Raw genomic sequence first — 16,588 nt, forward strand, 5'->3', positions numbered from 1 at the left:
CAATAATATTCAGGTCTGCGGACTGAGATGGCCGTTCCAGAACGTTGTACTTGTTCCTCTGCATGAATGCCTTAGTGGATTTTGAGCAGTGTTTCGGGTCATTGGGTGTCTTGTTGAAAGATCCAGCCCCGGCGCAGCTTCAGCTTTGTCACTGATTCCTGGACATTGGTCTCCAGAATCTGCTGATACTGAGTGGAATCCATGTGTCCCTCAACTTTGACAAGATTCCCAGTCCCTGCACTGGCCACACAGCCCCACAGCATGATAGAACCACCACCATATTTGACTGTAGGTAGCAGGTGTTTTTCTTGGAATGCTGTGTTCTTTTTCCTCCATGCATAACGCCCCTTGGTATGCCCAAATAATTCAATTTCAGTTTCATCAGTCCACAGCACCTTATTCCAGAATGAAGCTGGCTTGTCCAAATGTGCTTTAGCAAACCTCAAGCAGCTCTGTTTGTGCTGTGGGCAGAGAAAAGGCTTCCTCTGCATCATTCTCACATACAGAATCTCCTTGTGTAAAGTGCGCCGAATGGTTGAGCGATGCACAGTGACTCCATCTGCTGCAAGATGCTGTTGTAGGTCTTTGGTGCTGGTCTGTGGGTTGACTCTGACTGTTCTCACCAGTGGTCGCTTCTGTCTGTCCGAGATTTTTCTTGGTCTGCCACTTCGAGCCTTAACTTGAACTGAGCTTGTGGTCGTCCATTTTCTCAATATGTTCCTAACTGTGAAACAGACAGCTTAAATCTCTGAGACAGCTTTCTGTATCCTTCCCCTAAACCATGATGGTGAACAATCTTTGTCGTCAGGTCATTTGAGAGTTGTTTTGAGACCCCCGTGTTGCTACTCTTCAGAGGAAATTAAAAGAGGAGGGAAAGTTACAATTGACCCCCTTAAACACTCTTTCTCATTATTGGATTCACCTGTGTATGTAGGTCAGGGGTCACTGAGCTTCCCAAGCCAATTTGAGTTCCAATAATTAGTTCTAAAGATTTTGGAATCGATAAAATGACAACAGTGCCCAAATTTATGCACCTGCCTGATTTTGTTTAAAAAATTATTGCACACTTTCTGTAAATCCAATAAACTTCATTTCACTTCTCAAATATCACTGTGTGTGTCTCCTATATGATATATTTAACTGACATTTTTTTTTTATTGTAACAACCAACGATTTATACAGGAAAATAATGACTATTAACAAGGTTGCCCAAACTTTTGCATCCCACTGTATCAGTATCACTTGTCAATACAGACAAAGACAGTAAATTTTAAGCGTAGTTTAAAAGATAAAAAGCATTTTATGAAAGTTTGACCTTACTTGACCTTGAAGAAGAGGCCCAAAGTGACGTGATATTTAGATTCACCATATATCATTACCTATACAAAATAATACAAACAGTAGCAGTAAGAAACATAATTTTAAATAGCTCTGTATAGCATTATTATCACTTTGACCTTCACAACTCCACTCTACAGTCCTACAAAGTTTGATCAGAATTCATGCAAGACTTTTATAGTTGGTGTGTTTGCAGACAGAATGACAAAATTGAATGCACACACATGCAAGCGCTACCAAAAATGTAACCTCCTTGGTTTAGGTAAAAAATTTAAAAAGTGCATAAACTTTATGATATTACTCCAACTTAAGTTTCATCTTACAAGTAGGATTATAATTAAACGTATGCTACAGACCTTTGCTGAAGCATCAGGCACAAGTGCATTTTCATGATAATATCTGTCTATTTTTAGATCAGATTTCATTATGCCTCTCATGTACAATCATAATGTTTAAACACACCCACGCATGTACAAAAATGGTGAACGAGACAGCATTTGGGTCTCCGAGGCACTGTCCTTGTACAGTATCCCAGTCTATTCATAGTTGGTTACATCAGCACCCACACTCGCCAGCTTGCTGGTTCCTCTGAGCTGTAACCAGCCAGCTGGTTTCAACTTGCCATCTAATTTTTGAGGTAGCGTGTCAGGCATGTTTCCCCTGCGATGCCTCCTCACTGTTGGTCTTAATGAAGCATAGTAGCTCCGAGAGCAATAATAAAGCGTGTGTGTTTAATCACTTCAACAAAATAGGTCTCCCATCTGAGCCGCAGTTGGGAGACCCATTTTGTTTTAAAACGTGAAACCGATCACTGGTGCAGCTCATATGTAAACATGGTTACGCTTTGCACTGGTGTGGTTTGGTTGTGAAGGATAAGAGAGCAGACAAACACAGTGAAACAGCTTATCCTTTACACCACAGCCTACTGAAAATTGACTTGTTCTGTGAAGAATAAAAAAAATCTCCTTAGGGCAGTGTACCCTGGTCCCCTGCTTATTGCACCAGTAAGAACTTTTTTTGTAAAAAGCTTTTTGACACTAACTTGTTTTTCTGTGCAGGCCCATCTGCCATTTGCTGTAGTCGGGAGTGTGGAAGAAGTCAAAGTGGGGAACAAAGCAGTGAGGGCCAGACAGTACCCCTGGGGTGTCGTTCAAGGTGAGAGATGCTGACAAGAAATTTAACCACAATATGTTGTGTTTGTATTTTACAATCAAATAGCTGGTTTATTAAAGGATCATTTCTTGTTTGATTAATTTTTCAGGACTACTACAAAAATAAAGTGTTTTTTTTTTTTCTTGTAATATACCACATATTATATATATCCTCAGTGGTTGGTTATATTCCATAAAGTACTAGTCACAACTGGCAATGTTTTTTTCCGGTCCTTTGTTCAATGTTGGTGAGCCTGTGCAAATTAATATCTGACAGGAGTGGCACCCTGTGTGCTCTTCTGCTGCTGTAGTCCATCTGCTTCAAGGTTTCAGGGTGTTCAGAGATGCTCTTCTGCATACCTTGGTTGTAGTGAATGATTATTAGTTTTGCCTTGCTATCAGTTCAAAGAAGTCTGGTCACTCCCCTCTGACTTCTGACATCAGCAAGTCCTTTTCTTCTAGAGCACTGCTAGTCATCAGATATTTCCTCTTTTTTGAACCATCAGTAGTTTCTGAATTACTCAGCACAACCACTCTGGCACCGAAAACCATGCCACATTCAAAGTTGCCTAAGTGACCTTTCTTCCCCTTTCTAATGCTCTTGTTTGAATTTCAGCAGGTCATCTTGACCTTGTCTCTTTACTTAAAAGTACTAAGTTGTAATTGGCTAATTAGGCATTTGCATTATTCAGCGTTTGAATAGGCGTACCTAATGTGTGACAGGTGACTGTTTGGGATATTGGCACAAACGCTGAACTGTTGTACAGTTGCTGTTACGCCGTTTTATAAGTTTGCTTGATTTTCTTGTTTTTGCTGTGCTGTGAATGTGGCTGACAGTGGTCATGTGGGATTTTTATCTTTTGTTTATTTTTATATATCTGATGAAGTAGGTGGCTCAGTGTCCTTGTGCCTGTGTTTGGGTGTTCATGTGGATGTTTTGCAATATTAAAAGTCATACCAGGCAGTAACTCTGTATTTGAGAAAGTAGAATGAGAAAAACAATAAAGCCAGTGGAAAGAAAAGTAACCTGCAGGAATCACTGAATTATTATGTACAGTAAAAAATAATATATGACTGACAAAGCTCTGAATCATATGATTCATTTTTAATTAAAAAAAAAAACAAAAACTAGTAGCTGGACTCACTACTTTTTTTTGTTGTTCTTGTTTTTTTTATTTGTTTTTTGTTTGTTAAGGATGTTTTACTCAGTTAAGTATCCTTGGTGAAGGATGTTTCCTGCACGTGGCAGAGTGGCGAGTGCATCCCATAGTTTTCCTGTTTATTTTTACCCGTTAATGCCGAATGCCCTCCACAGCTGACAGTGTCACTTTATGCGGAGTGACACTAAAATGAAGTATGGAGATCGTTTTGACAGTGTCTCTGTGCGCACGCAGACAGTTTATCGTTAATGATGTCTCGTCTTTAGCTTCATGCATTGTGTTTGTAGGCGTGCAGAGCCTGGATGTATGCCTGGATATTGGCATGAATGCGTTGCCCGTGGAGACGTTGGGTTTCTTGGGAGTTTTTGTTTCCCACAGCTCATTCCTCTGTGTTTGTCAATGATGGTAAACAGTTTAATTTAATAATCACACACACACACACACACACACACACACACACACACACACACACACACACACACACACACACACACACACACACACACACACACAGATTTGCTGTGAGAATATTGCTGCTCATGTGGGAGTCATCCTCTCAGAGAACCTCGCTCACTCCCTTCCACTCTCCCTCCATCTCTCGCTTCCTTCCTTCCTTTTTCGTTTACTGCTCCCTCCCTCACCCGTCCTCTCTTCCTCTCCTGTCTCCATTATCTACTGGCCACTCTCATTCTCCAACCCTCAGAGGACACTGTGGTTATTTCTAAAGCCTGCTGCGTGTCTCCTGTGGGATGGATTCCTCTGGACTTATCGGTCACTGTGCTGCTCTAGTCCAGTCAACCATCCGACAGACTGGTGCTTACTGCAAAAAAGTTTTGTCAGCCCTGCTGTAAGCTCATTTCTTTCCTGGTTGCTTTTCTTATTTTTACAAGTGTTCTTATATATTACACAACACACAATAATGTATTATAGTTGCAAGCAGGTATGTAGTATTTGTTTATTTTTGTATTTAGAAACAACTATAACTTGTGCAGTAGACTCTTGAAGCTTGTTGTTGTCTGCATGGTTATGTCTCATCAGTAAAGTCCATCAATGTCTGGCATCAAAAGTCTAAATTGATGGGATATAATACAGCAAAGCTGCTTCCATTTTGACTCAGCCCTGCTTTCACACTGATTGCTCATCATTCATACAACACACTTGTCACAGTATCTGAGCACAGAGGTCTCTGTGTTTTATAACATGCAGCTGACTGAAGGGAGGCTCTCAATCTGTGGAAACAGTTTGTAGATGCCAGATGTCATATAGATGGGTTATGGTAACCTCTTAAAGAGTCATGAGAAATTTCCATGAGCTTGAAGAAAGACAGACGAGGGCTGTCTGCTGACTAAAAGAGTTATTCAGGGGGTCTTTGTGTGTGTGTGTGTGTGTGTGTGTGTGTGTGTGTGTGTGTGTGTATTTAATCTTCCCCAAGATCTTATTGTGCTGTTATCTCTGAACTCCAGACATCTGTGACACGTAGCAGACCTTCTCTGCAGCTTTCTATGTGTTACTATTCACACAGATAGAAAACAACACAAAATTAAGAATATTTTTCTGGCATCAAATTACACATCCCTAATCACATAAACAGTAAATACTGAGAATGTGTGGATTTATGTAAGTTCAGAAACGTACATTTGTTCTTGATTTTAAAAAATGTATTATTCAGCATTAATCTACTCAGTAAAAGTATCACTAAAAGCTACTAAATAATCACATAGATCAAGTTTTTCGCAGACTTATTTTCTTCTGAGAATGTAATCCGTCCATCGATATTTCGTTGGTTTTAATATTTCAGCAGAAAGCAGAAATAAACAGTGACCCTGGATTTTTAAATTCAGAACTCCTCACCAAACACGCCTGAAGACTCGTCACCACCCAAACAGCCTCACTGTACAAGGGCATTATTTGACCACAATTTATTAATGTTCTCTTATACAAACAAGTAAAAAAAAAAAGAAAGAAGAAGAGTCTAGACACGACCCCAGAGGAAATGATCATGCACTGAAGTAATATGAGGTGAGATCACGTCTTTATACTGTAAAAGACAGCACCGCTGGTTCCCACATCCCTGCATGAAGTACGGCATGTACTTTACAACATGACTCGCTTTTATTACCATTTAAATATCGTAATAGTATATACACATAGTATGTATATAAGCTCACAGCAGGACAGTGAGAGATTAGCAAATTGTGAATATTTCCATCTGTCCATCTTAAAATTCTTGAAGAAAGCATAAATGACCCAGATCATTGTACATGTGCCCAAATTGTTTTGTATTTAAATGGTTATAACCCATTACTGTACTGTAATAAAATTAAAGGGTTAGGGTTAATGTTCCATGCCAATATTTTCTTGTCAGTGTGAAAACCTGTTGTCAATTTCAACAACTCTATATAGCCCACACTTGGCTATAAGGCTTTTTGTCAATATTTGCACAATAATTCAGTGAGTTGACCTTGAAGACCTTGGTGGATGTAAGCCAGATTTTAATGGATTGTTAACATGACCCCACTCTACACCTCTAAGTTTTATCAGAATTGTTTCAAAACAGTTTGAGCTATGGTGTTTACAGATAGAATGACATGCAAACACTATCAAAATCCTACCTACCTCCTTGGCGCAGGGAATAAATATTTGGAAAGCAGTAAGGAATTCAAGGATTCAGCAGAGACTGAAGGATGTATATGATGAGGCAAGGCTTTCCCTAATCTGTAATATTTATCTTTGAAACTCCAAACATCTGGAAGCCTTTCCAAAGACTCACGGAGCAGTTAATCAACCCAGTACAAAACGATCATTCTAGATTTTCAATTGCATGAATGTTTACTTTTGATAACTTTATTTGGAGCCACATCTCTCTTGCTTGCTTCTGTATTTCTGTGCATGTGTCTGTGTACCAGCAGAGCCATGTGCTTCTGTATCTTGAGGGCTCAGTGCTGCAGGCAGCTGGAGAGTTGGCCTTCATTCAGTCCTCACGGGGGTGTGGTGGTAGTGTGCAGAAGAGAGGCTATTAGATGCCAAATGAACAATAATTTTCTGTAGCCTGGATGCAGCCCCAGTAAACGGCTAGTTTCTTTTTTTTAACCCATGTTTTTTCCACTAATGATGTGCGGTTAGCCAGCAAATTTGAGCAGAAAATACATGAGTGACTGAGCCATGCAGCTGAATGACTGCTGATTTTTTTAAATTAATTTTGGTTTCAAAAGAATTTGTTAGTTTATTTTGTGTTTTGTCCAAGTCTAATAAAGGAATGCCTTCTTTTTTTTTTAAGTTACCCTTTGTTGTTTTGTTTAAATATTTATGTTGCATTGTTATATTTTAACGTCATCCTCTGCAGACTTTCACATCTGTGTCCACCTGGAAAAGCTAATTGCCATGCTAATTGTGCTTTTTGAATGCCACCACTGTTGTTTATTCATCCTTAGAGCTTCTGGTGGTATTTAAACATAATGCCTTTGTATTTTCTCACCATGGTGACCTTTCTTCACAAACCGGGTCTGAAGCAACCAAAGTAATCTTAAGGGGTTGCTGAGTTTTGCCAGTAGGTTGATGAACTTGACTTTCAACAAATTTTTTAATGAGTTATGCTTTTATTTTTTTTAGTTTAGTCAAACAGTCTATGAAGATATCCTTGGGGGTCTACTAATACTCCATTCATTGTTCTCCAAATCGTCTCCTGTTATTTAAAAGCAAAACAAAAAAAGCTTACTGAAGATGGTTTTTCAAGTTAATTTCCAATATAGACAAAAAGAGATCGAATGAACTCAGAAGGTATTAAAAGTTTTTATTTAATGTACTGAAGTCTTGCCTTGCATGTTTGATCTGAACAAATGATGTTGCACACAAGTTAAACCCTTTTTGTTTTTATTTTATTTTAATAAGATTTCTCTCAGCAACAGCAGATCTGTAGCAAGCATTGGGATTCTCGCTAGCTATAGTTGAATGGAAGATCATCGTTTTATGGTGGGAAACTGTCAGTATTAGCTAAAATACAAAACTCGCGTCAGAACTTCAGTAAATAATGACAAATGGACTGCATTTATATAGCTGGTTTATAGTACTTCCTGATCTACAGTCCCTCAAAGTGCCTGTATTAGCTCTTTATGACTCAATTGTTTTATCTTAACTTTGAGATTGTTTTACTGTACAAAATGGTTCAGTCATCTTAGGTTTTCCTGCCATTACAGATCTTAGCTTTGGCCTCAAAATGAAACACATTTTATTATCAGAACAGTCCTTATTGTTTTGATGGGGTGAGGTGACCTGTGACTGAAGGCTTCAACAGAGTGGATGCCCAGGGCACCCATCATCCCCTCTCCCCTCCTCTGCTGTCAGTCTGTGAGGCAGGAAACACTTCCTGCCCTTTCGTCACCATGAAGGCATTTAAGTGTGAGACTCACTCATGTGAAACTAAAGTGAAAATTCTCTCCAGTTGAACAAGTGAGCATGAAAAGTGCAGAATATGAAGTCTGCTGGAAAAAAAAATTGCTTTGGTTTAATTTAATCACTCAGGATGGCGTATATGTACATGCCGAATTATCTGTTTCCTGTGGAGGCTTCACATTCCTGCTTTTAAGAGGAAGAGAGGCTGAGGGAGCGACAGATGGCATGTTAAAGTCATTTGAAAATGATGGCCAGGCACTGAATGAAGGCGTGAAGCAAGGACTGAAAACAACATTATTTGGACACCAGAGGAGTCTAATGTGGAGGGAATAACTAAAAGGGCCTCCTGAGTCTCTGCTGCTGTACTAATGGCGTTCTGTATTTGTCCTTTTAGTTGAGAACGAGAGCCACTGCGACTTTGTAAAGCTCAGAGAGATGCTGATCAGAGTCAACATGGAGGATCTGAGGGAGCAGACACATGCCCGCCATTATGAGCTGTACCGGCGCTGCAAGCTCGAGGAGATGGGTTTCAAAGATACGGATCCTGACAGCGAGCCATTCAGGTAGATGGTGGACACACCCAGTGCAACACAGACAATGCGTTTATCGAAAGGCTCACACAGTCAACCAACTGTCAACAGCAATGAAAGGAAACTATTATCTTTTGAAGACTGTGCCTAATCTTTCTTTGTTTCTGTTCTCTGTCCTGGCTTTACTGCTCTGCAGCCTTCAGGAGACGTATGAGGCTAAGAGGAAAGAGTTCTTGGGGGATCTGCAGCGCAAAGAGGAAGAAATGCGGCAAATGTTTGTCAACAAAGTAAAAGAGACGGAAGCAGAACTTAAAGACAAGGAGAGAGAGGTCAGTCTGGAAAAGCCGAGCTGTCGTTTATTTGATAGTAATTGCACCTGACATGTCCACATATCAACTTCAGGTGCATTTTTGTCAGAAGATCAGAAATATTGTGCACACAGTTTTGCATGGCATCTGTAAAACCTGTTGAGTTCAGCACATTTTAACATATGACAAAGTGTCTGCACATGTGAATGACCGACTCTGTTTGTATTGGTTTATCCTAATTACTCATATCTGGCGCCACTGTGAGAAAGTACCAAGACCCTCATCGCACTATTTCCCTACAGTGAGGCTCAAAGTTATGACTCAGTGTCAGTTTAGGAAGCTGTGACTACACAGAAAGAAATGCACAGATCAAACACTTTAAATTATTGTTTGTAACTTGACTGTATGTCTGATCTAAGAAAGTTTGTCTTGGCATTTTTAAATTTTGTGCAGTTTCTACAGTTTACCACCAACTTTCTCAGTGTTGAAAAGAGACGAGTTTTCGCCTCCATCATAATATTACGATTGAAATCTACAATAGTGCATTCTTTCCTTGTTGTACTTGAGGAGTGCATAAAATGTTGCTAAGGGCTCCCAGTAACCATAAAAGCCACACTTTAGGTCTTTAACACCTGCATTTAATAGTTTCTATTTTGTTTCGGTGTCTACTTGTCAACTATACAGGGCCCTCAAAAACACTTTGAGCAGCTCTGCAGTGCATCCAATGTTATACATATTGATGTTGCACGCTGCAATAGCAGATGATGGTGTGTTGTCGATCACAAGGGAAGCAGTGCATGACTAAACAGGGGGATGCCCTGTTTTTCACTGCACTTCATAATATGGTTATTTAACCTGCTCTTAGTAATATAACCATGCAAGACAAAATTATATACACTGAAAAAATATAGGAAAAGCCAATGTTCAGTTCAGTTTGAGTATAAAAATATTAGTCAGACAAACTCTTCCTAAACTGCCCTTTCTTCTAAAGTTTCGTCTCTCTTGTCCTCATCCCATTTGTCCGTCTCCACACTCGTCTTCTCCCCCTCAGTTGCACGAAAAGTTCGAGCAGCTGAAACGGATGCACCAGGAGGAGAAGAAGAAGGTGGAGGATAAGCGAGGATACCTGGAGGAGGAGATGAACGCCTTTAACAAGAGGAAGGTGGCAGCCGAGACACTGTCCTTATCTCAGCCCGTCAAGAAAGACAAGGACAAGAAAAAGTAAGGCAGTCCCTCCTTTAAGTCACTCACTCGTGTCATTCTTCTCTCAGTAACAGGAAGCTGCTTCTTTTTTAAATCCTACTCCTTTCTTTAAGTAATCCTCTTGCCTTTCACTGTGTGCCTTCAGAACCTGAAATGATTTCCCCGCTGCTCTTGTCTCTTCTTGTTTTGCTGAGTAACACTGATACACGAGGTTAGCATTCTGCTAATTCCCTTGGATTTATGGAGCCTTGAATAGAGCGTGTTTTGCTGCTTTAGACCTGTTGTCGACCTGTCTCCAATACACAAGCATTTCAACCATTATAAAGGCCTGGCATGCGTTAAGGAAACTTCCTCTCCTTTTTGTCCTGCCCAAGCTTAACATTTCCTGTGCTTTCACTCTTTCCTTTCGCCTCGCTCTAATTATTCAGGATACTCAGTCAGGAGGTAGTGAAAACCTCAGAAAGGGCAAAACTGATGTTTCAGTAGGGGTGTGCTCATCGTGTACACTGCTGTTAAATCTTCCACTTTATATTTTATGCTTTCTTTTTAAGTACAGTATTGCACTGAGATGCATAGCGATCTATAGCTCACCCATCACAGCAGGGATCAAGGTGCTGCGGTTGTTTCAAAGCCCAGTCGGCATTGTTTTGAAATTCCTTCGTTTAAAGCTGCATTCTAGGAACCTTCAGCTTGTTTTGTCTTTAGACCAACTTGTTCACATACTGTTGATAAGAGGCTGCTTTTTTCTGGTTTAGTCTTGGTCAAGTACAACTTGACTGTTGAAGCTATAAAATGAGTTTGATCTTAGAACAACATTTTTGCTCAACCTCCATAAAACTCATGTAGTAAAACAGAAGTTTAGCTTGAAGTTTCTTGAAGCTGATAACGTTTTGAAATCCTTATTAGGAGCTACAAAATGCAAGTTCAGTACTTGGAATCAACTTTTATCTGCTCAGTTTTTCATGAAATGACCTGGCCACGAACCTTCTACCTGCCAGTCACTTGTCCTGTGAATATGGGGCACATATATCAACAAATAGCAGTAATTCCTGCACATTCATTCAGGATTTTGAGTTAAAGCTGAAAGTCTGCACTTTAATCTCATATTGATGATTTCAGTTATTACCCACTGTGGTGGCTTACAGAAGCAAGGCCATTTCAGACAGTCAAACGTGTACAATGTTCAGGTTTCACTTTACTTCTGTCTGTCGTGTAGCTCCTTTTCAGTTCTTTATCTGTGTTAGTTTTGTTTTGTTGGCTGGTGGTCCCTTACACACTGTATCACAATCAGAGCTGGCTTTGACTGAAGCTTGTGGCCGTCTGAGTGGTTAAAAAGCATCTCTGTGTGTATGCCAAGCTTTGGTCATAGGTGAATGGCAGTGAAGTCTTCATGGTCATTCCCACCAAGTTGACCAGGCATATGGCTCCATCTTGTGGCCGCTCACGTGCATTACTCGTTCCTGTTGCAGATCTTCCATTTTGTGCTTTTCCGAACATCATTTTTGGCCGTTTCACTCAGGACTGGTGTTCGAAGTAATCATCATACAGAGTGTAGTTTAAAAGGTTCACACCTCTTTCACCAGCACACGCGCTACGATTTTATCTGAGCTTCCTGACTTCTTTGCTTCAGTGCTGCTTTTCTGATCCCTCTCTTTTATTTCACTTATTATTTCAGTAAAGTCGCTGTTTGTTCATTCGATTTATTTGGTTTATTGTTTGTTGTTGTTTTTCAGTTAATTTTTGGGCGCTGTATACCCTTCCTCACGCGGCCATGGATTTGTCCTCCATCACCATAGCAGCGACAACATCTGTTTTTTGTTGGTTTGTTTGTTTTCGTTTGTTTGTTCTGACATTCCATCTTGATATTGTGCACACGGACCAAAGACACTGAGGATGATGATGATGGTGAAGCCACAGGGAAGAAAAGAGTGAAAGATGGTGAGAGATGATGAGCAAAAATATTCACATTCCATCAGAGGCCATCTCATTTATTCAGGATCTTTGTTTGTTTGTTTTGCTTTTTTTTTTTTCCTCCTCTTTGGACACTTTTTAAAATAAATATGTATGTATATGCGTTTTGTTTTGCTTAATTGTGATTTAAATATTTTGTTGTTTTCTTTTTGTTTCTTCATTAACTATCCACACAAGAAATAAGAGCTTAAAACCATTCGAACCTTTGACTGTTTGGTACTACAACGTAACACCTGGGCAACATTTTTGAAACTCTTCAGCAAGTATTACAAAAATAATAAAAGAAGATATCAGTAAAGATTTTTGTTTTTAAATACATGATCTTTCTGAAATATTGCCCAGATAAAATGTGTCGGTTAAACTTGGTTAAAGTCGGGGGTTTTTTTTGTTTGTTTTTTTATCAATTAAGCCCAAATAATATACTTAAATAGCAATAACTGAGTACCTGTGTACTGCATATTGCATACACATAGGTGCTGACAACCTAAAACTAATAATCTTAAGTCTTTTTTTAAAAAAATGTATGCAATATTCTGGTGCTGTTTCAGTTTAACTCATTAAATGTATGTGAATATTTTCTAGAGCTTACCAAGCTTAATATGCAAAATGTACTAGTTTTTAAATCTGATATTGTTATAAGAAGCACATATGATTGTGTACATTGTCCGTAAGTGATTTAACTTTATTGTAAACGGTGAGTTGATCGTCTCGATGTGACTGTTATGACAGTGGACGCAAACACAAAGCCAGTATATCGACGTAAACCCAGGATTCAGGAAACTATTCAGCTTGATGTAGACGCGTTTACACTCAGATGTAGAAGAGAGCAGCTGTATTTACTGTGTGTCTTTTGGAAATAAATGCAACCCCCCCCCCACCCTTCCACTCCTGACTTTGATGCGTCTCTGCCATGATTTGTTTGTCTATATTTACCCAGCGGGGAGCTGAAAGTGAAGCACAGGCAGGTGAAGACTCTCATTCCCTCAGGTGCGCATTAAGACAACACACAGAGGCTGACGGCCCCTCGCTGTAACCAAACAGCTGTCAGCTTGAGGCAGTGTTTCCTGTGTAGCGATCTCTAACTGAAGAATAAAGTGCTGTGTGCTCGGCACACAATCCTCCCTGCTTTCACCATCGCTGCTCACCTCTGTTGGGTGTGGCTGTGTGTTTGTCAAAGGAGTGAGAGGTGGAAAGGTGTGTCCTCCCTTCAGTTTGCATTTCAGCTTTTTCATCATTCCAGTATGAAAATATAAACTATGGTAACTGGGAACAGAGTGGCTCGTATAAGTTGACCCAATTCCTGTCCAGGACTATCTAAATGGAAGAAAAAAATGACAAACTATTCAAGTAAACTCACCCTACTAAACCCGTACGACCTGACGCCGGCCACATCCTACCCAGTTCCTTCCCCACTTCAGTTTAAGTTCTTTCATTGTTTCGAATTTCTCCAGATTTCTTTTCTGGACGCTCCATCTGTAACTTCTTCGCCAAAGGGATCCCTGACCACCCGATTGACGTCATGCGTCATAAAAGGTGGATCTTCATCAACCTCAGTCATCACTGCTGCTTTCTGTGAGCGTCTGCCTGGGCCACCAACTGGGCTCATAAAAGTGAGCGGGATCTTTGTTCACTCCGTCCACCATTCTCTTTCAATAAATAACATTTTCTAATTGAATGCAACCTAATTTACAGAGGTGCTTGCTCGTATTGAATATGACCAAAATATCAGATAGATGAGGTATATAGTATTTTTACTGCACAAAACACTCACTTTGTGTTTTTTTTTTTTTTTTTTTTTTCTATGCTAGACTGTGATGTCAGTGAAGGCAGAAATCCTAATATGGTCATGTCATGAATACAGATCTGGCTACGAGCCCAGGGGCATCCCCCTTTTTCCTGTTACCAGTGTTAACTAGCTGCTGTATGATATAACAGGTACAGGTATAAGTGCATTTCTTTTCTAAATTTATATAACATGTATATAAATGCTATATTTATTATCAATGAAAAACTACACAGACTATAATAATCTGAGATATTTTATTGGGTAATTGAGACTGTTTTCCGTTTACTGTGAAGGATCTGCCAGCATTGGTATTATTCTGTCTACCACCTGCAGAGTTCACTGGACCTCATTCAGCCCTACAATATGTTCAGAGCTCTCTCTGTGCTTTAGTACACTAACACTGCCTGCTAATCACCCTGACAGCCTCCATGTACATACTTGGACTGAGACACAACATCAAAGCCAGTGACAGATAAGTGATAGCTGCTGAGATGCATGACGTATTTCAGGGGTTTGACTAGATAAAAGTTTTTTTAACCTACTTACGACTGATTGTGAGCTCAGATTTTGTGGATGAACAAACTACAAGCAAACTCCCTTGCGCACAGAGATTTCTCCAGATTCTCTAAAATGTACTGTAGGCGATGAAATATTTGCAATTTTATGTTGAGGAACATTATTCCACAGTTTGTAGGTGCAGTTATATTAGCTATAAAATGTTTCACCACCTGTTTCTTTTTAGTGTCACTGACTTTTCCGATTTTTTGTTGACCCCCCCATCCCAACTACTTGATCCTCGTATGCAGTAATTGACAAAATCTCTAAATATCAAGCAAAAATTGAGTAAAAAACCAAAAACATTCAAAATATCAGGAAATGAGTTTTTATTTGTTGAAATCATAGCTTTATTTCCATGGTAGACAATAAGATATAGCTGCCTCAGTATCTGAAGGAATATGTGTTGCTCGGTTCAGATTGACTTGATGAATCAAAGCAGACTTTACAAATGAGAAAATAACCTGTTCACATTAGAGGTCATGTTACTGAGACTGAACACAATTTGAGCAACCTAAACAAAAAAATTAAATCAAAGATCAGTCTCTCCAGCATTGGTAGAGCGGTGGAGGTAAAGTTCCTCAAGAGACGCTGCGTTCCCATCCATCAGCCTTCATCAGTTTACACAGAGGAAAGAATAATCCCATAGGTCAACCTCAGATTATCATACAGTACATAATTAAAAAAAAAAATTAAAAAAATTGCTAATTTATCACTGACGCTGCATCATCAATCAGATAATCTCATGCCGTCAAAAATCACCATTGTTTTTATTATTCTGCTCTAGTGTTGAATCAATCTCCCAAAAGGTACTCATATGATATGTAACGGCTGCATAATTTAAGCCAACTCAGGCTGAAACTTAATTTAATAAAAACATTTGCATAATTAAGTCATGAAATAAAGCTTTTAAGTAAAAATTTAACTTTTCTAAATAAAAGGGTAAATAAACATTTAACAAAATTGGAAAACTTTAGTAGAGTTAAGATTAAAATAATAAGAGGTTAAAAATATATAATTATTTGTATAAAAAAAAGAAAGAAAAAAAAGCTTGTTTTTTTTTAATATCAAAGTGCTATGTGGCTCGGGAGGGGGGGGGCACCGTCAAACTTGGAAAAGAAGCAAATAAACAGGCCTTAAAAAAAAAAAAAAAAAAAAAAACCACAAACAAAACAAACAAACACCCCCCAAAAATCTGGGGTTGATGTGAACCAAAAGAAGGTTGTAAAGTAAGGGGAAGAAGGCCTTTACAGGTAGAACAGTAACTTTGCACTAAAGAGAAACATTCAAATCTAATTTTGGTAACGTAAGTGATTCCCCACAGCTTCAGCTCAGCTGCCCAGAACAAGCCACAAGATCAGAATAAGACCCCCCCAAAAAATCTTGACACCTTCAGAGTCAGTGAGGACAAGTGCAAAGAAGAAACTAAAATAATACTAAATTTTACATTAGCCAAATCTTTTAGGAAAAACAAAATCTTGAAATGTTATGGTTAGCGAGGAGCATCTGGGTCCCACAATGTCCTTGTAGACGAAAGGTGGACGGTGTGAATAAAATGTCCTCCTAGTTGACAGCAGGGTGCAGTGGGGGGCACGACGAGATGTCCTCCTGCTCAAACGAATCATCGCGATTGCTCCCCTCTGTCCCGGGAGTCGCTTCCTCGTTATAGAGATTTCTGAATCCGTCGTAATACTCGTCCGAGTCCCCCTGCTGTCCATCGCCCTGGCCCCTGCTGGACTCTCGTAAGTGCCGCGTGGGGCTTTGGGCTCGCTCTTCCTCCTGGATCTGAGTGCTGTTGAAAATGTAGACGGCGTTGGCTGTCAGGGAGAACTCCAGGCTGTGCAGGTACTCGTCCACCATCTCTTTGCAGTGGATGAACTCCGCACTGTCAACCTGGGGGATGGGAACAAGAAGAAGCATGATAATGTGTGTGAGATGAACAAGAAAAAGAAGACAAGCATGATGTAAATGATGGCCTACAGACTATATTGTTGATTCTACTTTAGTCTATTATACTTCAGATGGTCCCACTGCCAGAGTAGGAAAGTCTTTCTTGTGACTTTGGTGTGTTAGTGTGCTTTTAAATGGAAATTGCGACAGAATTCAAACAATGAAGACACATGCAGTGTTTAAACAACATTTTGTTAGTTACTTCCTGTACAGGCTTGTTGCCAGGGTTACTGCTAATAAGTTACTT

At 39.6% G+C, this 16,588-nt stretch overlaps 1 protein-coding gene across 3 annotated transcripts in view; it reads left to right on the top strand.

Moving 5' to 3' along the window:
• The window catches only part of septin8a (septin 8a), a 40,760-nt gene that overhangs the window by 20,249 nt on the left and 3,923 nt on the right, over nucleotides 1-16,588 (top strand). For 2 of the 3 annotated variants that reach the window (XM_084940667.1, XM_084940668.1), the window contains exons 6-9: nucleotides 2,397-2,493; nucleotides 8,433-8,601; nucleotides 8,765-8,897; nucleotides 9,928-10,097. In XM_084940667.1, the coding sequence (XP_084796793.1) occupies nucleotides 2,397-2,493; nucleotides 8,433-8,601; nucleotides 8,765-8,897; nucleotides 9,928-10,097 (569 nt within the window). Of the gene's footprint in view, nucleotides 1-2,396; nucleotides 2,494-8,432; nucleotides 8,602-8,764; nucleotides 8,898-9,927; nucleotides 10,098-11,812; nucleotides 14,242-16,588 lie in introns of those variants that run through there. The other variant, XM_084940669.1, reaches the window with a different exon arrangement.

Source organism: Perissodus microlepis, chromosome 10 (genome assembly GCF_051167445.1).
Source record: "Perissodus microlepis isolate ML-2025 ecotype Zambia chromosome 10, ASM5116744v1, whole genome shotgun sequence".
NCBI classification, from domain to species: domain Eukaryota; kingdom Metazoa; phylum Chordata; class Actinopteri; order Cichliformes; family Cichlidae; genus Perissodus; species Perissodus microlepis.